Raw genomic sequence first — 25,125 nt, forward strand, 5'->3', positions numbered from 1 at the left:
TTTTCAGGGCAGACAACTGCAGTCACTCTCACAAATTAGTGACATATTGAAAGGCTGGGGATGAACGACAGGGGCCCCCAGATGCTTGTTGGGAAACATATGCTCAAATGTGAGTTAGAGGCTCTTCCTGATCTAGGCTGTTGGTGTTACTCATCCTATTTCAGACACCATCACCACCCTCCTTCTATGACACACTGTCTTGTTGGCATTTGTTACAGAATCCCGTAAAAGAGCAAATACATGGAAAGTTATACCTCATAATGCAATGCCAATATGGAAAATGGATTAAAAAAACTAAGTTTATGACTTTGTGTCTAAGACATTGTACAATACTGTGTGTATTGTTATTAATGTATGTAAAGATCAGAAAAATAGTCGTGAAGTGAAGGGCAAGGAAGAATTCACACATTTATGTACTAAAAGGGAATGCCATTTGTGATGTCACCAAGACCAATAATGCCAGTAGTTTTGATTTCATACAAAGCTAGCTTTACACCTTCAGCAGCAAAAGCAGTGATGAAACATTACATTTAATGGGCTCGTTTCACTTCATGCAACAAATAATGTAAATAAAACAGCATTTGATCTTCAAGGAGATTTAGAAACATACATATCTTGCACAAATGAGAAAATGTTACTTTTGATTTGCTAAATAAATGCTGTCTTTTTGGGCTTTTTGATTTGGTAGAGATTTGGCAGGCATCCATTTTGTAAATTTTGCCAAGTTATGAAGTTGCTGACATAGGCTAATTACATATTTATGGGCGTCAGTGCTGGTCTCATTTCTAAAAGGGGGCAGGGGGTGACTTTGGCTTGGTTGGGATGTGGAGGAACTTAAATCCAATTAATTTCTTTGTTATTCAATTTATGCTGAAATGATGCTTACAAAAAGGATGAGGGGACACAATACACATGGTAAGAGTTTTTATTTTATTTTTGTTTTAAGATAAACTAAAAGATGACATCAGAGATGTTTCAGTGCTTTGCCCTTTGAAACTTTAATATAGTAATTTAACTCCAATTAAGTTTACCCTTCGGAAGAGTTGCATTTACAATTTAATTGTTTAGTGTATTTCAGTTATTTGCAAATAACATGGGGAAGCTGAGACCACTTTTTTTGAGGTATTTGTTATTAATTGGTAAATGGAACAAAAACTTTCATGTGAAGTCATTTAAATGATTGATTCAAATACTAATTTCAAGAAATTAATACAAAATGCAATTTCAGTTTGTTTTCAAATACTTTAAAAATAATATTTCAAATAAATTTTCTACATGTATTAATCGTCTGACTCCAACCCCAGTCTTGAGAATCTACAGCTTTGAAGACCAGAGAACATTATGTAAAATTGAGAAATAGGGATGAGTTCAGACAGGTTTGCTGTAATTTAACAATTTCATACTTTCATAATTTGCATGCATCATAGTTAATGATAATTCTTTGTAGTCAGACACTAATTAATGCCTAAACTATTTTTAAATACCAGTCCCCATCCCCCACCCCAAGATTCCAAAATATCACCATCACAGTGAAATGAATCCATTTTCAAATATAATTTACTCACATGGGCAACAATGGGTTAAACTACTGGAATTTAACTTCTGAAGGTATCTGAAATGCCTTCAAAAAATGAAATAAATATTTCAGATATGTTGTTAAATATTATTTGAATGCTCTGAAAAAATCAAATTGGAATAAAATATTTCAAAATAAAATAATGGAAATACATGTATTTGAATGGCCATGAAATATTTGAAATTATTTGACCCAGGTCTGTTAATATATGAATATAATCCTGCTTGTTTGTGAATGAATATAATTTGTGTTAATAACTCCAGGAAAGAAAGTGCTTCCATTTACAGCAATGCAGAAATAAAAAAAACAGGTTTTTACTTGTTTTTACTTTGTGTACAGTGTGTGCTCCTTTTCTTTTTTTAATGGTCCCTTCGAGAACAACTCCATTCGCTGCACAGATTAGATCGGGGAGCGCATTAGAAGCAGGAGAGGGGGAAGTCTGTTCACCAACAACCTCTTGTTTGGTTAAATTTTTTCTCTGGGCAGACGTTCTCGACCCTGATTTTGGTGGCCTGCAGCATCTGCTGGTTTTCGTTATTCTTCAGCACTTCCTTGGTCAATTAAAGCAGCTGATTACACAGTTAAATCACTTTTCCTGGTTTCTTGGGTCTGAAATCTTTATTGATTTTAAGATTAAGACATAAACCAATAGACACACTGCACCCTGCCAGAATCAGGGTTAAGAACAAAGTTGTTCTGCTCTAGGCTTTTAACACCAGGGGGTTCTCAAACTCAGTTCTCTGGAAACCTCTGTGGTATGCTATGTTGGTTTTTGTCATAGCCTACCAATTAAAACCATTGAAAACAGGTGGTTGAGTTCTGTCAGAATGTTTTCTTTAATCTCCTTTGAATACAATGCAGGTTTGGCTCGGTATTTATTTTCAATGGTGTATACTTTTCAGTAATTAGAACCAATTCATTCCACCTGTGATTCTAGGATGTGATAAAAAGGTCATTCACTTTCTAAAGATGTTATGTAGCATACAGAAGAAAATGAGTTGTTATGACTGACTGGGCTGAGAATATGATACATTTAGCCTATTCCTCATGTGGTGCAGAGATATTTCTGAAAAATGTGGCACCATACGGTAATTCATCCATAAAAACATAGGTCTGAACATCAAACAATAATAAAGTTTGTTATATCTGACATTACAACTGGAGTGTGGATCAGAGGCAACTCCAGAGTTTTGGTGGCCCCAAAGTGCTCCAACATCAGTCACACCTACTACTTAAACTTGAACTGTGTGGCCTAGGCATGGTCCATGTCAGCTCTGCTGTGGATTGAATGAAAACAAGCATACCCAATGGTCCCCCTGGAATTTTCATCAGTCGTATTTCTTTTCCTGTAAGAAACGCTTGCATTCAGGACCGAAGTTTGAGAACCACGTTCGGTGGTCTGATGTGCGTGCAACCACGTGTTCAAGTTCTGACAAAAGCGTGATGGGGGGCTTTTGTGGGTCGATTGTAAAATCGTAAAATCTTCAACAGTTAGCCTACCTAAAATACGATTTGTTTGACAGGAAATTTTTGTTTTACTTGTTTTAAAAAAACTGATTTTCTATCTGTAATATCTGTAAATATTAGTGTTGTATCTTGCCAGATCCGACTGAATGGAGAGATCAAGAACGAAGGAATACAGCAGTTGAAGTAACGTTAGATATCCGGAAGTTATTTTAAATGTTGTTGTCTGTATGTTTCACGTTTATGAAGCAATTAACTCACACACATTTGGCAGCTCCAATAGCTTGCGTGGAATGACTGAAAATATGTAACTGCGGTAAAGTTTAATTCGCTGAGCCTGGCTAACTAGCTAACGTGACTGGCCAATGAGGATCGTCTTGTCCGAGATGACGCTCGCACAGGAATATAAACAGGTGATGTGATTATCGTGCAGTTAAATTGGGACGCTTTTTCAAAAGGTGAGTTTCTTAGTCTAACATAGTTTGGTTAGTTCTATCTGCAGCACGATAATGTGCACTGTTCCAAATATGATCGAAACATCAAGATCAACACTAGAGAAAACCCAGATAAACTCATGATTATAATAGCCTATATGTCGGATAGCTTTGTGGTGGACAACAATTATGTGTGTTTCTGTTCAGGTTGCAGCTAATTAAACGGTTGATAAGACAAAGTAAATTGTAACGTTATCAAGCAAGCTAACTTTTAAGTGCTAATTTAGATGCGGTAACTTTCCACTGTTTGCCATGGAGCATAGCTAAATTACATTGCAGAGCTTCATCCATTTGGTCAGTTGGGTAACGTCAAAAACTATCGTCTGATATGCAGAACCAGACCAAACCTGAAGCCTGATGCTTATTCGGGAGAAGGTGTCTTGCGGATTTAGGTGGTTTTAAAACTAGAAAATACTGACTTTCAAGAAGATTCCATTTTATTTGCCCATGTTAAAGTGGTATATCGCATTTTGTGAATATTTCAGTTTTAGTGTAAGTTTTCATATCGCCGTGAAAACGGTTACGCTGTGATTAATAATAGACTAGGCTATTTCGAGAGGTTTCAGTTCTCCCCTCCCGGCTTTACAATACCAGGTGTAGGGCATTTGGGGTCATCAGAAGTTTCTCTAAATATCCAAAAAAGTAAAAATGAAATGGTATCAATAAACTACAAATAGTTGGGCCCAATAAAGTAAAAATGAAATGGTATCAATAAACTACAAATAGTGTACTTTCCCTTAAACATTCAGCTGCAGTAGAGCAGTTTCACTTTTGACCAAGTTCTGTAGCTGTAGTTCTGAACTGTGTCGTGGGTTACCATACACCAACCCCACTCCCCCCCCCCCCCCCCCCCAAAAAAGGTAGTAAATAAACTATAAGCATTCTCCTTGTAATGTTTTTCCCCCATCTCACTGCCTGTAGCCAGTTGATTTCTCCACCTCATCAGCAGCATCATTCAAGATCATGAAGTCTGTGACCCAAAGGCAGGCCAGTCGGCTTCTACACAACAAGTTTGTTGTTGTTCTCGGAGACTCCAGTGAGTAACCTATTTATGCAGCGCCAAGTTCAGAAAAAAGATGAGTGTCATTTTGTTTTGCGATGCACATGGGGTTAAGTTCAGGGGGATGCTTATCCTGGATCTGTGAATTTGGAGATGCAAATTTTATATAAGTTGTGTCAAAATAGGCTTTTTGGAAATGTACGCATCTACACATACTCTGATATTGTTCAATAATTTTGGTAAGAACTGTTGAAAATAATTTTGTATGTATGCCAATTAATATGAGGAACAAAAAATATTTTTCATTTTCAGTTGTGCCAATGTGCTAAGCCTCAAATAGGCATGATGTAGGCTATTCAAAGTCTGTGTGCAACATTAATTGCTATTGGAGATACTCTAAATAACAGTATCTCAACCTGAATACCTTATACCTTATTGAGAAATATGCACAGAATGTTTTTTCATATGTTTCTTCCCAAAGTTGACAAATGATGTTCTGATTTTTATTTATTTATTATTTTTTTATAGGTATGTTGTGAAAATCACATGTTGCGACAGAGAATTTGTAATTGCCACCCTATAGCCTAGTTGGTATGATACAAGTCCTACTTTCAAAAGCTAAAAAATAGAAATGTCTTTCTCCACAACTTGGGACACCATTTTATCTGGAGCTCATGAACCAAAATCATTTCAATTTAAATTACCATGCAAATCTCTGTGGAACACCGTAGGGGTTGGATTGTCACAATCTCTAGACTAATTATACAATTGCAATAGAGATCAATTGTGACCCTCAGAAAAGCAATTAGTTGACCTAATACACTGGGTAGAGGGAGGAATGTGAAATGGAAAAAAGCAAGAAAAGTTGAGTTTGTCATTTCTATTGCAGATTTGTGGACCTGAAAATTGATATTGCACCAGAAACATCTGTGCTGGCACAGATTTGGGAGTTGTTGGGCACCGAGAGTTCTGGGGAACCACACAGGTTGTTTGTGGAGCATGCCAAAAGTCTGGTCGAAGTGATCTCATTGAGTAGAAAGATTGGAATAGATGAATCGTACATTAAGGTCGAACAACTGACAGACACATGGCACAGTCAAATTCATAAATTCCCATAGCGTCAAAAGATTCAAAGAAGATGCAGAGAAAGTAACAGCACGTACAGATCATGGTTCTTTCATCCAAATTACTGGTAAGCAAACTAGGCACTAAATCTAGTAAGACTCCTCCTCCATACCAATATTTTGAAGGTTTCCCAGAAAAATAAAAGTATTTATTGGGAACAATCAGCAAATCGAAGTGTCAGTGGGTGGGCTCAGTGAGAAATTGAACATTGTGTTAGTATTGTTCACCTATCACAGTCCATTCACTCCATTCTCGTAACAGGGCGCTTCATTTAAATGGCCCCCCCTACTCATTTGGCCCCCTACTCATTTGGCTCCTGCATGTATGCACACTGCCAGTCAAAACCCTCTCCTCCACCTCAGCTTCTTCCCTGATGTGTTTCTAAGACTGTCCTTGTTGCTGCTGGATCTGTTCTCTGTGTACCCTTTGCTGCTGCTTTCCCTGCCTTTTTCATGCATGCTTGTGTGGATGGTTGGGAAGGATTCTGGAACAGAGCCATACTGCCAGACTTGCTGCCTTTTAAATTGTTCGTAAAGATTCTAACTTTGAATCGCGTGGTCCTGACCGAAGCATGTGTCTGTTGAAACAAACCTCATACCCATAGGTGTAGATTTTGGGGGGGACGCAGGGGATACGTCCCCCTCAATATTTAGAACACGTGCATTTGCCCCCCCCCCCAATAAAAACATGAAAGACGTATTCCACCATAAATTGATGCAGAAAAGGCACAAATTGGTGCATAAAAATTCACCAGAATGCAGGAAATGAAGTGTTTGATGCTAAATATTTCCTGGTGGAGGACCTCCAGACCCCCGCTTAATGTCCCCCTTCCCCCCCAATGTTCAAACGAAACCTACGCCACTGCCATGCCTACTGTGTGGTGGTGGATCTTTGATACTATGGGGACCGGTTTTGCTTAAATTTGTCAAAGACATCATGAACATAGTCAAGTGCCAGGGCAATTTAATTTCTTATTTAATTTAGACACAGGAATCTAAAAATAGAATTGTCTTAAATTAGTGATAAATTATTAAAGACATGCAAGTTAGGATAATTGGAGGGACTAAATTGCCGCTAGGTATGAGTGCGTGGGTGAATGGTGTGTGTGCGCCCTCCGATGGATTGGTGGCTTGTCTAGGGTGTGTTCCCGCTACTCGCCCAATGCATGTTAGGATAGGCTCCAGCACCCCCCCATGACCCTCGCCAGGTAAAGTTGGTTTGATAATAGATGGATTATGGCTTGACTTTCATTGACATAACTCTGGTCCACATGTTGAGAACGGCCAAAGGCAATCAAGAGTAGAATCAAGACAACATATTGAAAGCTCTCTTATACCTGCACTTAGGAAGCAATGGAACACACCTGACTTACCAGACACCCCTGTGAAGCCATTATTTCCCAAACATTATGGTGCCCTGAAATGGGGGGCTAATGAATAAAAGGTTCTGTAATTTCTACATGGTGAAACCAAAATGTATTTTTTAAAAATAGCCGTTAATAAAAGCTGAGAATCTGCACCTGTGAACTTGTAATCTATAATTGTGGAGTGCAGTGCCAAATTAAGAAAAAAAAAGTATTTGTCTCAAATATGGAGCTCACTATATGCAAAGCACCAATGCACAAGGCAATTGCCTTGGCCAGTATTTCTTTAAATTGTTTTACCCTAATGATTACATGGATTGTTTATTCAAGGAATATGTATATTTAGTTTTTACTCTAGAGAGAAAGAGAGGTTTTTCAGAATTGAAAGAGTTCAGAATCTCCATTTTATCGGAGCAAGATTATGTCATTATTCCTTGACCTTTGCAGACCATTAGTGTCCTACCTGGAGTGGATATCCTTTCAGAAATGCCTCCACGGTCCACAAACTCTGCAGGAATGGCCACTTTCTCATGACCAAGAATTGGCACTTCAGAGTCAGTTTGCAGTTTTATTAAAGTTATATTATGCAGAATTTTGCCTTGAAAATATTATAAAATAAGCACATTCAGTCAGCTCTATGATGCACTGGAATTTTCTCTGTCTTTGCACAAAGTTGCCAAATCCATGCTCCTCTGCCTGTATTTCTTCTACAATGTGTTTAGGACATTTCTGGGCGTGACGTTCTTTTCTTTGTGGGGTGGGGAGGATGTGACTATAGAACCTGTTAGGTACTTCAATAGAGGAAGCAAAGAAGCACAAGTACAGCAAACTGAAGCGACACACGAACAGTGCTTGTTCAGAAATCAGAGTCTACCTTGGAATTGCTTTTCCTCGATAGAGAGAGCTGAAGTTCACAAAGGGGATGGAAAGTAACTCAGAGTTGGCATGTTTTCTGTTGGGCCTGTAAGTAAAATTACCTCTAGCTACGTTAAATAGCTAGTTTTCCAAAGTTGGGTACTTGGGTTGAGTGGGTTGGGTTGAAGACAGAGGAAACTTTGATTGTAAACACCGGACTATAGCAAGGCTACAAAATAACTGCATAGTATACCTTTAAGTACTGCAGAAGGAAATCTGCATCAGGTACAGGGTAGAAGCGGGTTGAGCATCAATTGCTTCCTGTTCCTGGAGATCCATCATCCTGTAGGTTTTCATTTAAACCCTAATTTTGCACACCTAATTCTACTAATTAGCAGCTCAATGAAAAGGCTAGCTGTTGATGTGTGCTTTGTTCAGGTTGGGGTGAAAACCTACTGGCCGGTATATCTCCAGGATCAAGATTGGCTATCGCTGGTGTATTCTATTAGAAGTTTAAAAAGTTGACTATGTCCTCAGCCATTCTTTTGGACACTTGTTAAATGCACTCAGCCAATGGGCAAGCAGACAGGGTGAGACACTGAAATCCAGCTGTTCAGTGCTAACATATTTATGAATGCCTGTGCTGAACTCACTGCACCGACACTGTTTGTTCTGGCTGGATAATGGCTGTGAATGTTTTGCTGAGTGGATGTTGCCGTGCCTGCTGAATGTTGTCTGAAACTGGATGATTCCCTTTGTCTTCCAGTACAGCGGGCAGTGTACAAGGACCTTGTGTTACTCCTGCAGAAGGATAAATACCTGACCACGGCTCAACTGAAGACCAAGGTAAAATGGATGTCCTGTTTCAAAGCCTGCCGTTTTGAATTGGAACAACCTTTTCAAGGTGCATTTAGAGACCGTTCCCTGCAAGAAATTCTCAGCAGTTTCAAGTGAATCATTTAATATGCATTTAATAGGCACATCCACTGGGAATAACATGACCTCAAAATCCAGAGAGTGGTAAATTAAAAACTTTGCTGCTTGATTCTCATTTTTGAATGACTTAAAAGGCCAAGGCCGTTCTTTGCAAATACAGTGGAGCGCAGGATTATGGCATTGATGGCTCTCTGGCTCTCAAGTTTCCCTTTCTGAATGGGCATTGACTGTTATTGGTGTCTGGGGGTACGGTTTTGATGTCTGTTGATTTGCATTCATGCAATGTCTGTACATGTGTTAAACATTACAAATGGCTACTACTCGGGGGTGGGGGGAGGGGGCGACAGGTAGGTTATACACACTTTGGTCCGTTACTATTTTGACATCTTGTTTTTGAAAGATGGGGGAGAAGGAGATTTCGATTCCCATTTTTTTCCTAAACATTTATTAGTAATTGAGCCCCCCCCCCCCAACATTTATTTTTATTACTTTGCCACAAGCCGCAGTAATCAGAATCCACAGGTTATCGAGGAAGAGGTGTAACTGGGATAAGTTAAAATGTAAATCGCCGTATGTGGTGCGCCTCCAGACCGGGGAAACACTGATGTCACAAAAATGTCCCCAGTCCAGTTAAGTGTTTCTGTGCTGTGATCCTGTTTGGTCAGTCGTGTGCTCTGGATTTGGAGCCTTCGCAACAAGGAGGTTCTGGGTTTCAGTCTCGGCCGCCCGGGTCCTCTCTGCGTGGGGTTTGCTGGCTATCCTCGTGTTTTTGTGAGTTTACTCCGGGGACTATGGTTTCCTACTACACTGAAAGTCAGGTTAGCTATATACTCCTGCCATTGCCCTTGACCATGTCACTGGCCTCAGAACTGGAGTTGGTTCCTGGGCACTGCACTATTGCTGCCCACTGCTTTCAAGTACCTAGGATGAGTTAAATGCAAATTACCCTGTGGGGTTCAATTAAGTACATCTCATCTTGTGTTATCTGTCTTGTCTTTTAAAATCAGGTGCTTAAGTATTCTATAGACCTGCCGTTCTCTTGGGTTGCTCAACAAGGTCTGTTCATGTTTGAACCCTGTGGTTGCATTTTAACACATGTATAACTGTCAAATTAGCCTCCCCCCCACTGACTAATCGCTCCTGTTAAATTGCCTCGTAACTCCTATTTAATCCCTCCTGTTAAACTACTTCCTAAATCCTGTGTAATCCCTCATGATAGCTGCTCCATAACTCCTGGCTAATCCCTCTTGATAACTCCCATCTAATCCTGTGAAGCCCCTCCTCTTTTCTGTTCGAATGCACTTGCTTCACATCTCTTCTACTTCTTGTCCTCTAGGGGGAGATGAACTTTGAGCAGGACTGCTTGGTGGAAGGGGGGCAGTTGGGTCCCATGAACAATGGGACAGGTTACAGAGAGGTCCGCCAGTTCCGCTCGGACCACCACTTGGTCCGATTCTATTTCTTGACCCGCATCTATTCCCGCTACATGGAGAGCATCCTGGCAGATTTCGAGAATGGCCTGAAGCCTGACGTGGTCATCATAAACTCCTGCGTGTGGGACCTGTCCAGGTAACGCATCCTCACACGCAATCACACGTGTGCACGTAGTCCTAACTCGCATGTGCAAACGCATTCTCTCGCGTGCACACACAGATACATGCTTGTACTTTACGGACACATACACACTTCCCGCTCATGCAAACAGTCACACACACTAATGCAGACAAACAGCCTGTTTCATGCTTAAAACATTATATGAATATTGTGGGTACCTTTCATTCTTCTTCTTCTGATGTAACACAGATTTGCTGTCTTAGTGGGTTTGAGTGGTAACCGTCGACAGAATTATGACTTATCACGAATCGCCAATTTATTAAAACTTATCCAACAAACACGCCTGCAAGTTCACACTCAGAGGCTCCAGGAGACTCGTCTGCAGCTAGCTCAGGGCAATAAAACAAAAGGGAGCCTCCCCAGACCCCTCATTACACCATAAACAACATCATGAACCAATTTTTTTTTTTCTTAAACTCTGCAGTCATCTTGCCTTGCACTGTATATTTTTGCATGAATAAATTTTATACCTTTGTAGCTTTCAGGGCAGCACCTCAGAATAAATCACCAAATTGTCAAAATTGCTGAATAAACTATCCAGGAAAAAGTTTTTAAATGTCCAAATGTATTTATATTACATTCGCTTCCGGTATACCCAGTACTTGCATCTTGATGGTTCAATTGTCCATATAAATGTTTTTTTTTTTTGTAATCCAAAATGGCTCAGTTTGTATTAAAGCTGTAGTTTCCTTTCTCATTTGTAATTTTCAAGTCTTTTCGAAATATCTCCACTCAGAACATGACGGACAAGTAAAGAAACCAATCTGACGTTTCGGGCGAACGTGTTGAGCCGATTTCCATTTTGTTGTCTGAGAAGTGATGAGCAGCCACGCTCTTATTAGCCAACACAGCGGGGGGGCAGTAGACAGCCAGCGCATGCCATTTAGATCTCAGCGGTCATTTTGGAAACAGCTTGGCGTTGTATCATAAAACACGGGCTCTAAACTGATGATGGAAGAAAAAGGTTTTTCATTCTGGCGAAGGTATTGAAGAAAGTGAATCTTCAGTGAGAAAAGCAGGCTTTCCTTGGAAACCCTTGATGAATTTGATGGCTTTTAGACATGTTCCATTTTTTTTGACATATTGGCAATGAACCATGTATGATACAGGGGTTTTCCTGGCTTGAAATGAGGCAGAGGCAGTACTTTCATCGTGATCACGTGATCAAATTTAACACATCTTGTTATTAAGGTGAATTATACTTTTTAATGGCCTGTAATGATCAGATGTCTTCACCTGCTCTTCCTTGCAAACTCTTTCTAAAAATACATTTGCTGTTCTATGGTACTCTGTCTGCAGCATTGGAAACATTAAACTGATAGGATGTAATTAAGGAAACTTTCTTGGAAAATAAGTACAAAAGAAAACAAGATTTTAGCTACCTGAGCGAACGCCTCAAACTCAGAGCGACGTCTGGTCATGCACTCCATGCAAACAGCGCTGTAGCTTTGCGTTCTTAGGTAGTGCCTTTCCTGGTGCATTGTGCCGATTAATCCGAAATGGTGATGTATCGCAGTGCCCCCATTTCAGTTACAAATGATAGAAATCCCCCGAGCACAACACTCACATTTTGTTTATTTGCGCCAAACACCAGTCAGAATTTTGTGGAGGCGGCACAAAAATTTGATAGAGGCTGCTGCCTCAATCCTCTATGCAGGAAAAACCCTGCAATTTTCTCTCTAACTGATGTGGATTTTGTGATATATACAGTATAGAGCAAGTAGATAAGTTGATACTATAATAAATAGCATAAGGTGACTTCAGTCTTGGTGGTAGACATGTGCCCTTCACATACTGTCATTAACAATGTCTCTGCTGTGTGTTGCCACAAAGTTATAAGGCTTTATTTAAGGGTAGTGCAAAGAAAGCTGAAGTTTTTTTTAAGCGCTTGGGGACATAGCCTAGTTTATCTAAGCAACGTGTGGAGTAATTCACACACACTATCATTTCAGACAGTTCTTCATTGGCATCTGATTAAATTGATTCCAATTTAGCATTTCTTAAACAAGGAGTGACAAATCTCATGAGTACAAAGGGGGATCTGATTCCTGATGCAAATTGAAATTCTGGTGTCAGTTATTTGATTAAGGGCCCAAGGAACTTATCATAATTCTTTGAGAGCTCTAGATTACTCAAACGCGTTTACAGTTTCATCAATAGTGCAAAATGGGTATTAGACATAAGACGATGCAAGTTTGTTCTAGCAATTTCTATAGCATTATTGAATCCAAGCCTACAGTCTCTCATTGAACAGTAGTCTGTATTCAGTCTGAAGAACTTTCAATTGTGCTCTGTCTTCCTACATTCTTTATTTGATGAATGTGTTCGCTTATCCAGAGGTTAATTCCATTTTAAGGGAGGAATTTAACCTTGAAAGGAGGCGTCCATCGGCTTACGCGTACTATTAAGCCGGATAACCAATTCCTCAGTTTGGGCAAGAGAGAGAGGCGCACGGAAGAGTAATTGTTAGAAAATCGTTGCGCCACGGAGGAAGTAACACTCGTACGATGGCGCACGCGGCGAGCTCCGTTTCCTACCGCCGGTCGGTGACAGTGGCGATACTTGGGGATCTGTGACCGGCCTCTTATCGCTGAAGTGTTCGACGCGAGGCCCCGCCGGTCAGAAGCAGACCTAGCGCGTGTCCAGGTGCGCTGGTACAGTGCACCGTGATGAATTGCGGCTGTCGGGGCAGGTGCCGCGAACGCTGCATAATTCATAGGGGACGCCAGTGGTCGGAATGCGAAATGGAGCGGCGACACCAGACTCCGCCTTTCTTTTTTTTTTTCCTGGTCGCGTTCCCCGCCCCCCCTTCCCGCCGGCATTACTGAACCCTGATCTCAGAGAGCGATTTGCAGTCCAGAAGTAGTCCCAGTCTCGCGCGGAGCCAGGGAAGCTCGGCAGCGGAGGCGGGGGTTTTTTGAAGATAACGATGATGCCGATGTTGATGAGGATGAGGTTGAGCTTCAGGTTAAGTGCGCGGCAGGAAAACTTTCATCCCGCAGAGCGAAGTGCCAGACAAGCCCTGCCGCTGTGTAATAAATTCACTGTAAGGGAGAGATGCCGCGTTGCATGCTAATTGAATACAGAACACCTCGCTTTTCTGCGGGTTCGCATTTGGCCAGGCCGGTGTTTTGACCCCGCCCGGGTACGCGCGGACGTGTCAAGACTCGTCGCGCCACTTTGTTGCATGGCCGGTGAACTGACAGGTGTCAAACGGGTACGTGCGCGCATCCCATGCGTGTAAATGACGACGATGCATTCAGTGCAACCAGTCCCACAGCCTGAAATCCTAAATAATTCAGGTTCTTTTTTTTTTTGTACAACTTCAGTTATCAACATCATTACATGAAATGTCCTTCATCCCCTTAATGTACTGTTTGTAGTATTTTGTTTTCTCAGATACTGTTCCCGGATCAGCTTACCAACCGATTTCCTGCATAGGGGTGTCACAGTGTGAGATTTTCACGGCATGTTAAGCTTGACCAAAAACATTGCTGTTTTATTTTATCACAATATTATGCGCCCATTTACAAAATGCACAGACATCACAAAGAAGGCATCATGGCAAGTAAACATATTTTCTGAACAGACAGAACAGCAGCACAATTTGAACATAGGACAGCTTGCCATTCATTATGGAAGAACGGAAAAGAGTAAAGCATATAGGCTACTGTATATGACCGCTCAATTGACAGCGATGTATTTTAATAGTAACCGTCAGATCATACGCTGTGACCTACTGTGAAACCGTGACAATGTGACAGCCCTAGTCCTACCGTTAAGCAAATAGGCACTTGTGTTCAGGTTGAATTTAAAAGTAAGTGCATGCATCTTTACCCAGAGTGCACTGCTCCTGTGAGGCTTTCTGTCGCCACACCACCCCCAGCTCCAGAACCTTTTCAGGTTGGGTGGGGTTAGACCTTTTCTCGCAGGAAGGCAAAAGCGGGGGCTAGCACCTTGAGAATATTTTGCTCGATAAGTCTGTCACCCAAGCCATTGACTGGCTGCGAGAAGGACTTCGTTGAAGCCAGTCGAATCAGCAAGGTATGGAACCACGCGCTCATTTGCGAGTAGTGTCCCAAAGAAGGGCACGGTTGGGTTGTGTGCAGGTTCACCGCTCCTCAAGTCGGTGTTGAGTGACTGAGCTGCAACGATGTCTTCCAGGTACGGTCCAAAGTGGGTGACCGATTACAGGGAGAACCTCCACAAGTTCTTCCTGCAAATGAAGAAGGTCCTTCCGCCGGAATGCCTGATCTTGTGGAACATGACCATGCCTTTGGGCAGCAAGATCATCGGAGGCTTCCTGGTGCCAGAGGTACGTGTCTGTCCTTGTCTATGATTATGTGAATTGTGTTTTTTTTAAATTTATTATTGATCCAAGTCTCATCATTTGGGACAAATAGCTAAGGTGTGCTAATTTACTGGTTGTGTAATCCAGTGATTTAAATGTCACTTGTGTATCAATATACACAAAAGGGATGCTTATGTCATGCAACCTTGCAGTCACCTCTAAACGGTAACATCTCAGAGATGCAAACCGCCAAGTTCGGAATAAGCAGTCAACCAAACGGGAGAGAGAGACGAAAGCAGCATACTGAAATGCTCTTCGGATCAGAAGCCAAGCGTGTAATGGAAATTTCACTTGCAATCGAGAAATACTGGCTGTACTGTCAATTTTAGACAAGGAACATGTCTTGGCACTATTGTTAAAGATTATATTATGGAGAAAGTCAAGCACTTAATGTTGAGGACCACAATAAAATCAGTGTTTGCCAAAAAGAAGTTAATGAAACGGAGATAAGTACATAATTATTCAACCAAGTAAAAAAAAGGCTACAGTAATAATTCTAATCAGGTAATGCTTAAGATTGGTGTACATTGATGTGTAGTCACAAACACATCAGAGTTTTAAATAACGTTCATGTGGTCAGGTCTTTCATTTACAGTATTTAAATCCTTTCAGCATTCAAAATAGAGCTAATCAAAATATTCTGCTGCTACATTCATGTTTCTTATACTTCCCTTGTAAGCACTATGAAAAGAAATCAAGAAAGGTTCTTGCTTAATTTGCCGAGTTTAAAATTACATTGCCAATTCTACTCCTGATTACAAAACAATTTCATAATCAGGCAGCTGTGGTTTTATGTGGATTACTTGTCTCTCACGTCAGTGTGTGGTTGCGTATACTTGAGATTCTCTGATCTGAATCAGGCTGTATGACCACTTTGCTATAGAAGTTTGCTTAATGGTCCTTTTTAAAACGTACACATTATACGTATGTGGTTCTTGGTTTGCTTTTACTGGATGGATATAAATGAGCACAGCTTCCAGAACCTTGGCAGTCAGACCTCCCCCTCCGGCCACCATTTAATTCGCCGAGCTCCGGAGTGCCCGCTGAAACGACGCTCATATTTTACAGCTTTGTTCAACGGGCCCCGATAAGATCTCCACGCGCGACGCCCTTTCGATCAAACGCCCGGCCGTTCGCCGACACACTAAATAAAATAGACCCGGCTAAGCGACCGCGGAACGGAATGAGATTTCGGGTTCGAAAATGGGGGGAGAAAAGCATCGCGTAAAAAAAAAAAAAACGCACAACAGGGGCGTTATTCTCGAGAGACTCGTTTTTGCATTTCGCACGCACCACCGCCCGGGGCTCCAGATTAACGCGGGTTCTCCGGCAGACCCCCCTCCGAAGCGAAAGCGGTAGCGAGGCTCGAAAAGCGAACCGGGCGGGCGCCGTCCCCCTGGGTTCAATTTCCTGTCGGGCGGTCCTCGGTTGCGTTTCGAGCAGTTTAGGCCGGGGTCCGCGAGCGGACTCGCTCGCTCCGCCAAGCAAGCAAAAAAAAAAAAAAAAAAGTCGGGACAATCGTTTTCCCAGTAGTAATTCACTTGGAACAGGAGCCTCGAGCCACGAACCCGAGGATGGCTTTTTTTTATTTTTTTTATTTATTTATTTATTTATTTATTTTTTTTTTTTTTACAAACAAATTAATCGGCTGACGCTCAGGCGCAATTGATTTACGCCCGCCGGCGTGGACGTTCGCGGGAAAGCGCTGGCGCCGGCACCCGCTCAGGAACAGAAAGACTTGTTTTTTATTTGGAAGCGTGACAGAGGTAAGTGTTTTTTTTTTTTTTTTTTTTAGAATGAGATTCCACCCTTCTGTAATTGCTGATTTCAATCCGGCGGATGCAACTGCTAGGACGGGGCGATGTGTATTGGGGTACGCGCATATGGGTTTTTTGCCTTCAAGCTCATCTTTCACACAGCAGGCCAGGCGAGGCGTATTTCACTGATGCGTTTGCTAACTTGTTGGCACCTGGTGCTTAACTGTGGGAGCTTATGTGGTAGTATCCTGAAGAACCCGGGGTGAATTAATGATCATGCCCCCCCCCCACCCATACTCAATGTATAAGACTGTCAAAATCTGTAGCTCCCCCCCCCCCCATGTTATCCTCCCATCTTGATCGCAGGGCATTCCAGAATCTGTATACATTGTCACACTTTCACCAGCATTTTGCAATATGACTAAAATGCTTAGGCCTATGCAAATCACGCTGTAGGCTAAGGTAAGGTTGACAGTTATCATCCGGGACTGCTGAAAGCACTAAAACACAGGAAATTGAAGAAATGGACAAAAAACAGAAAGTCACAGAACTGGCAAAAAAATGGCAAATATCACAGAATAATTGTACCATAATCTTAATTTATATAGCACTTTTCAAAGCAGTTAAAGTGCTTTACCCAGAAGTAAAAATAGTGATATAAGACGAATACAGCTAGACAAATAAGACTAATAGAAAGAAAAGAAGCATAAAAGCAACATAAAACAAGAACTAAATGTGTGACTTCTGTGATGAACACCCAGCCATAATTAGTTTATTGATTTCAGTTAGCAGTTCATTTGTCATGGCTGCTTTTCCTGGTGATTGATAAGTAGTCAGTACCATAGATTAATGGAGATTCTGTGTTTTTTTTCTTTTTTTTCCAGTTTTGTGAATCGAATGGGAAGTTTGTTTTTCAGGAGAGGTCTAATTTGTCTGCACGTGCTCATCTGTCCCTCCACTAGTTAGCAAACTGGCTGGCCTCTGGCCCACTTAAACGCTTTGTACCCTTGCCAGACAAACTTGTCCCTTGACCGCAGACCCCCCCAGTCAATGTTGCCAGATTTGAAAACGGTGAACCTGCCCTAAGCTATTTTTTTCCCCCACACAGCAATATAAAAAAATTAGCCCGATCGGTCGGGATTCCGCCCAATCTGGCAACACTGCCCCCAGTTACAGTCGGGTAGTGACGTGTAGGCTAGCAGTGTTCATGCTGTTGTCCTCTGCAGCCTGTGCTCAAAAGCAAGTGCTTCGACAGGCTGAGCACAAACGCCCTTCACATTCAATAAACTCCGGGTCGATTTCGCTCGCCATCGAAGGCGCGCGGACGTTCGACCGCCTAACCCTGAGCGGGGCCCGCAGGTCGAGCACATGGCCCCGACGCTGCGCTACGACGTCATCGAGGCCAACTTCTACGGCGGCAGGCTGGCGGACGCGTACGGGCTGGACGTGCTGGACCTGCACTTCCACTTCCGGCTGAGCCTGCAGCACCGCACGCGGGACGGCGTGCACTGGGACGCGGCCGCGCACCGCCGGATCAGCGGCCTGCTGCTGGAGCACACCGCCCAGGCCTGGGGCGTGGAGCTCCACCCCCCGCCTGCCGCCGGGGGGGCCCACGGTCAGCCTTTTCTGTGTGCTTGTGTGCGTTTACATGTGTGTGCGTGCGTTCCTGTGTTTGTGTGTGCGCGTGTACGTATGCGTGTGTTTGCATGTGCATGTGCGCGCGCGTGTGCGTGTGTCTGTGTGCGTGCGTGTGTTTTCGTGTGTGTGTGTACATGTATACGTGCGTGTGTTTTTAAATGCGTGTGTCTGTGTTTGTGTGCGCACGCACGTGTCTGTGTGCATGTGTGTGTATATGTGTGTGTGTGTGTGTGTGTTTGCATGCCTTGATGTGTATTTGCGTGTGTGGGTGTGTTAGTGTGCGTCCGTTTGGGTATGCTGAACACAGTTTTTGTTTCTTTTGCAGCCATCCTCCCCTCTCCTACTCCCGCTCCTCCTCCCGCTCCTTCCAAGGCAAAGCGGAAGCAGGCCAGAAGGACACAGCCGTCGATTCCCCGGGATCACAACCGACCTCCAGCCATGGACCCCTACCGCTATGGCGGTAAAGTCCCGAGCCGTTCAGCCGTTTTTACGGGGGAGGAGGGTGGGCCGATTAGCGATCCAGTCAGTCACCATCAGTGTTTCTCTGTGACCAGGGCCCTGTGGTAACCGTGGTTACTTTAACCCCTACATGGAATTCCCTGAAGTTCATCCCAACCACCAGTATCCAGGTAGTTCACGGCCCTCTACTACCGCTGGAATGAGTTCATTAGGTTTGGAGATCATGCATTCCCACAAGGAGTGTTCTGGTCAAATTCAGTTTGGGGAAACCTCAACTACCTCAGTGGAAGTCTCTTTGTGAAATATGCATGCTGTAGTTCTGGAACATTATGTCTATAGGCAACAATAAGCATTTGCATTCTCTGTAAACCATATTTCCCTGTTTTACACTGAAATAGAGTAGAATAACTTTATTTTTCCCAGAGGGAACATTAATGTAAGGGTAAAACTTTTTCTGTTTCAAGAGCTATTATCAGTCTCTATCGCTCAGCTATTGTGAATGCGTACCACTGTCAAAGGCACCTAGTTTGTATGTGTTTGTCATGTGGCCAGTGAGACTGTTGTTGCCAAGGAAAAAGAAAAGCTGACTGATTCTGGCCACATAAAAGCCCTCTCCCTGTATCCCGCATTTTCGGGTGACTTGTCTCTCTTCGCCCCCCCCCCCCACAGCGCTGCCCTGGCCTCGGGCACCCGCCCCGGACTACTGGGTCCCCCACGGCTACTTCTGCGACGACTCCCCCTTCGGCCGGACAGGTCACGTCGCGGGCTACGTGAGCTTCAACGACCACAGGAGCAGACGCGGCCACGGCGGTAAGGCCCGCGCTCGAGCGCCGTGACCCCGGATCGGCCGAGAGCGTGCCCCAGCGCGCGTTCCCGCCGACGGCGAACGACTGTTACCCCCCGCCCTCCCCCATTGCGAGCTCAAAAGCGCTACCCTGCGTTTCCAGTTTTCCATATGGCCGTTCGAACCCTTGCCCTAATGTTCTCTCTCTGGATAAAGAGCGTCTGCTAAGTGAAAGCTAAGGACGGAGTGTAGCACAGTGGGTAAGGAACTGGGCTTGTAACCGAAAGGTCGCAGGTTCGATTCCCGGGTAAGGACACTGCCGTTGTACCCTTGAGCAAGGTACTTAACCTGCATTGCTTCAGTATATATCCAGCTGTATAAATGGATACAATGTAAAATGCTACGTAAAAGTTGTGTAAGTCGCTCTGGATAAGAGCGTCTGCTAAATGCCTGTAATGTAAGTGAATGTAATGTAACGCGGTCCAGCTGGGCGTATCGGATTCCGCTCCTCACCCGTGAGCGCGGCAGAAGAATCTGACCTCTGGACTCCCGATGCTGATGGGGGAGGGGAGCTTTAGTGGATTGCTCCCCCAGCGTCGACGCTAGCGAGTGGCGGTCGGCCGCGCTACGCTTGTCGACTCTCACCGCCTTCGCCGTTCGGTTAAACATGAGCCGCGGGACGCAGCGCACGCCGAGACGCTGTCGGCTCGTTGCAAGGGGCAACAAAATCATCAGCGCGCATTTTAGTTTGCAGCAGTTTTTGTCTTTCCCTTAGAATGTGAACGGTTGTGCAGCCGTTTAATTAGCGGAAGCTAACTCAGCTCGAAGAAAACGTGAGCGCTAATGATAGTCCTACGAGGAGCTGAGCAGTAGTGTCGGTGGGTGGCCTATTCATTTTCACTTACATGAATAACCCCAGATTATCTGAGCTATCTCAACATCTAGTACTCTGTAGTATCATGTTTTTAAAACCATTAGTTCTGTCCTCCTCCTCCACCAAGAAGTAGATACGGGAGTTTCCGGTGCCACTTGCTGGTTAAGGAATTGGAACATTCTGGTACTCTTTATTATTTCAGCTAATCATTCAGTTATCACAGGGGTGTTCAGTGTAATTGGAGAAGGTCTGGGGTGGGCGCGGTCTTTAGCTCTAGCACAGCACAGAGAGCAAATGACCCGATCGTGGTGTTCAATTAAAACCGGGAATCTAAATCAGGATGAGTAAAGTCGAGCTTTTTAGTGCTGGGCTGAAACGAAAACTTTCACCCACGCCTGCCCATTTCAGATCAAATTAGACACCCCCGGTTAAGGGACGTACAACCTTGTGCAAATAAGCGCTTCAATTGGGCGTTAATTGCGTGCTTGTTCATGTTCCTTACCGCTGATTAATGCTATTAGGCTGTCTTACAATGAGGCCTGGAGAACAAGGAACAAAATACAGGTTAAAACTTTTCCAGGTCTGTGTTCAGGGAAAAAAAAAACTTGAGGCTCCCCCTCATATAATACATTCAGTTCAGTGTCGTGTTCATCGAAGATGGCGGTGCCGCCTTTCTTCAGTTCACCCCTAATGGCAGACTGCATTTGAGGGCTACTTTTTGTCATTGCGGAAGTGAAAAATTGTGATAGCCGAGCATGGACCGTTGATCATTCTCACACACGAATGGTACAACTGAATTTCTTTTGTGAGAATAAACATAAAGGGCATTTAATGTGCACATTTTATATGCAGGTTGCGAACAAAAAATGGGAACAGCGTTCCAAAAGTGAGGGACTCTGGTGATTCTGCAATGGTACAAGGACACGTTGCAGGTTTTCTGGACACGGTCATCATTCAGTGCTGCATTGCAGTCGTCTTCAACCCACGTCTTTCGCGTAGGGCTGCTTCTCAAGATGGCAGCGCCCTGTTAACTAGGTATGGCAGACGGAGGGTGTGCACAATTTTCTGTGCAGACGGCAGAGATTTTTGAAAACGATGACCTTGCTTCACGTGCACCCCCCCTGAAAACACATGTATTTAAATGTAATACATCTGGTCTGAAAATCAAAAGGGTTTTTTTGAAGCTTAACAGCAAGTGAAACGTTTCAGGTGAACGTGACCCCACGCGCATTGACTTCCCGTCAAAATGGGCACTTCAGTTAGACAAATGCGAATGGTATCAAAACTGACATCAGACTGCACCTGTTTGAGTACTGAGGTTCCGAACATTGTGTACATTACATTACATTTATTTAGCAGACGCTTTTATCCAAAGCGACGTACAAAAAAAGTGCATTTCATGGTCATAGACAACCGCTAAACAGGTTCAGTAAGGTACAATACTTATTTTGTACAGCTATTTCTAGCCAAGAACACTGTTTAGTTCACACCGTGAACAGGGGCGACATGGCTCAGGAGGTAAGACCGATTGTCTGGCAGTCGGAGGGTTGCCGGTTCAAACCCCACCCTGGGCATGTCGAAGTGTCCTTGAGCAAGACACCTAACCCCTAACTGCTCTGGCGAATGAGAGGCATCAATTGTAAAGCGCTTTGGATAAAAGCGCTATAAAAATGCAGTCCATTTACCACTATTCAGACCGTGTACAGTTGGAAGGAAAGCACACGGACGTTTGGCAGTGATTTTTGACCGCACCATAGCGCGCGCCGCAGTACGTTCGAGCTCCACCAGCAAACTTTGAGCGGCGTTTTGCAATGGGACTGTTGGGAGGTGTGAATTGATTTCACCGCTAGTTTGACTTGACATCTGGTTTCTTTTACTTTTTATTTATTTTTTTTAAAAAAAAGGAACAAATAAAAAAAGAATCAGAGCAAGTTTTGTTTAGTCGGAGCAGATCGCTTCGCACCGGGGGGGGGGGGGGGGGGAGATAATAAAACACCAAACGCGGTCCTTGACTCGCTGCCAGGCCTCGACCTCTTAGAGCCGCATGCGGTACGAAACCCAAACTCACGCGGGTTCAGTACGAGGGCGCCCGAACTCCGGCCGTGCCGCCTGGCGATGTTAAGCATTTTCCCCATCACTCCCGTTTGGGTCCTCCTCTTCCTCTACTGTAGATATAGGTGAATGCGCTATTAACACATGTTTAAAGGTCCCACGGGGAGCCTGGACCCTCCATCACGCCGGTTTTTCCCCAGAGAACGTCGCGTGAACAGGCGAACGGCGAACAGGCCGAGGATATCCCACGAGAAGAGTTCCCACGTGAAAACAATTACCCCGTTTCGCATGCGTCCTCCCCAAAACACACGTATTTAAGTGTAGTGCATCTGGTCTGAAGACAAGCAAATCAGAAAGGGGGGGGGGAAGGGTGTTTTTGAAGCTTGACAGAAAGTGAATCGTTTCAGGTGAACGTGACCCACGCGCATTGACTTCCCTTCAAAATGAGCACTTCAGTTAGACAAATGCGAACGCTGTAAAAAACATGACAATAGACTGCACCTGTTGGGGACTGAGGTTCCGAACGTGGTGTACAGTTACATTCCATTACAGGCATTTAGCAGACGCTCTTATCCAGAGCGACTTACACAACTTTTACATAGCATTTTACATTGTATCCATTTATACAGCTGGATATATACTGAAGCAATTTCGGTCGAGTACCTTGCTCAAGGGTACAACGGCAGTGTCCTACCCGGGAATCGAACCTGCGACCTTTCGGTTACAAGCCCAGTTCCTTACCCACTGTGCTACGCTCCGTCCTCCATACAGTCGGAAGCAAAGCATTCAGACGTTACTGAGGGCCTACGGTGACCGAACCAAGCTGTCAAATATTTGCATGTTCACTCTCTCTCTAGTACACTGAGTGCATTCCTACAGAGAAATGGTAAATGGTAAATGGACTGCATTTATATAGCGCTTTTATCCAAAGCGCTTTACAATTGATGCCTCTCATTCGCCAGAGCAGTTGGGGGTTAGAGATTAGGTGTCTTGCTCAAGGACACTTCGACATGCCCAGGGTGGGGTTCGAACCGGCAACCCTCTGACTGCCAGACAATCGGTCTTACCTCCTGAGCCATGTCGCCCCTCTGTGCTTGGAATGTCACTTGTCACTTGAATGTTCTGCCTATTGGAAACAGGGGAGCAGCAGTCTCTTAATTTATTTGAATTACATTACAGGCATTTAGCAGACGCTCTTATCCAGAGCGACTTAAAAAAAAACGTTACACCACTTTTACATTGCACTTACATTGCGTCCGTTTATACAGCAATACAGGTTAAGTACCTTGCTCAAGGGTACAATGGCAGTGTCCTACCTGAGAATGGAACCTGTGACCTCTAGGTTACAAGACCAACTCCTTACCCATTATACTACACTGCCGCCCACATCATATTGGCGTATTAGCATGTCATTATTCCTTATGCGCATACTGAAATGCTGACTCCGAGCAGCCAGACCAACATTTATCAGAACCTGAAAAAACGCCACTGAGTGTTCCACACGTTAAACGGCATCCAGGGAAGCACAGGGGAGATTCAAGGACAGGCACAAGGCCACACACACACGCAGGACATTGCAACTGACGCAGAATTGCCCGGGCGAAGTCATCCCACTTAACATTCACCTGAGGCACACTACTTCGTGAGCGCCATGCATATACATTTTGATAAACACCCGGCTGCAAATTTATTCTTACTCGGAACTGTAATTTTCGAACCTAAACTTTTCTGTGTTTTTCCTTGGGTTTAAAAAAAAAGAAAGATTCTTCAAGTCTAATCTTTTCTTTTGTAAGTAAGTTCTCTCTCGTCAGTTTGAAGGAACCGAAGATATTTGGCGTGACAATGCAATATAGCACAAATCGCTTCGTTGGTGCGTTTTGTGGAATCGGTGATTCTGCGAAGGAAAGCATTTTTCCCGGGAATATTTAGCGCTGCGAAAAGCGCGTGCGAACGCCTCGGCTGATCGATTCGGCGCTCTGCGGCGTCGGCGTCGCTCTCTCCGAGATCCCCTTCTCTGTCAAACGGCCCCGCCTCTGTCGCCCCGCTCAGGTTGGGGGCTCGGCGGCGGACCGTACCACCCCGCTCCCGCGGGGGCGCAGAATCACTACGTGATGAAGAAGAAGTCCTCCGCCAGGCACAACAAGCCGTACTCGCGAGAGACGCTGTACAGGTACTGAGTTCACACGGCAGCCCGGGGGGGGGCTGAAGGTATTCAATCGTTAACACGGCGCTCTTCAGTGACATCGCACCGCCGCTGTCAAAATGGCCGAATCCACAGCACTTGTCAGCCAATCCTTGACCCAGATTAAGGGCACTGAATAAACCGTACACAGTGCTGTCTGTTGACCCCTAACCCTTTTAGATTTTTAAGCCACCTGCTCCTTTCTGACTTCTCACCCAGCACTGTCATCAGGCAGACATTCTCAGTTGCGTTCAGTATCCGTGTATGCAACTCGTGTTGGGCTACACAAAGTCTCCACATGTTTCATAGCATTCCCTATTGACTGCAGTCCAAGTCTTTCAGTCTACTTGATGGACAGTATTGACTACTGAATTATAGTGCCCGGTGTTATGTTTATTTGCTTCAAGTAGTTGTTCTGTATTGCTGTGCATTATTCTGTTGAAGGAAATGTTTTTTTTACGTATATTTTGTGTGTGTGGTTATGTGCATGCATTGTTGGGTTTAATTTTTTTTTCTGTCACTGTGCTTTTGTGTTGAGATCAAATTATGCACTTTTTTGATGTTGATGTGTTCAGAGTAAAAATGTATTAATTGTAACTAA

General features: G+C 43.8%; 1 protein-coding gene across 2 annotated transcripts; it reads left to right on the forward strand.

The window, feature by feature from the left end:
* The first annotated feature begins 3,359 nt into the window (after window positions 1–3,359).
* On the forward strand, window positions 3,360–25,125 carry fam113 (family with sequence similarity 113). Of its 2 annotated transcripts, XM_064344219.1 has the most exons (10): window positions 3,360–3,498; window positions 4,456–4,570; window positions 8,644–8,723; window positions 10,150–10,382; window positions 14,592–14,742; window positions 17,895–18,150; window positions 18,499–18,633; window positions 18,728–18,802; window positions 19,302–19,442; window positions 24,392–25,125. In XM_064344219.1, the coding sequence occupies exons 2-10, from the start codon at window positions 4,498–4,500 to the stop codon at window positions 24,517–24,519; spliced, it is 1,272 nt and encodes a 423-aa protein (XP_064200289.1). In that variant the 5' UTR covers window positions 3,360–3,498; window positions 4,456–4,497; the 3' UTR covers window positions 24,520–25,125. The 2 variants fall into 2 exon arrangements, with proteins under 2 accessions (XP_064200289.1, XP_064200291.1); XM_064344221.1 differs by lacking the exons at window positions 3,360–3,498; window positions 4,456–4,570; window positions 8,644–8,723 and adding an exon at window positions 9,464–9,584.

Source organism: Anguilla rostrata, chromosome 7, assembly GCF_018555375.3.
Source record: "Anguilla rostrata isolate EN2019 chromosome 7, ASM1855537v3, whole genome shotgun sequence".
Lineage (NCBI taxonomy): Eukaryota > Metazoa > Chordata > Actinopteri > Anguilliformes > Anguillidae > Anguilla > Anguilla rostrata.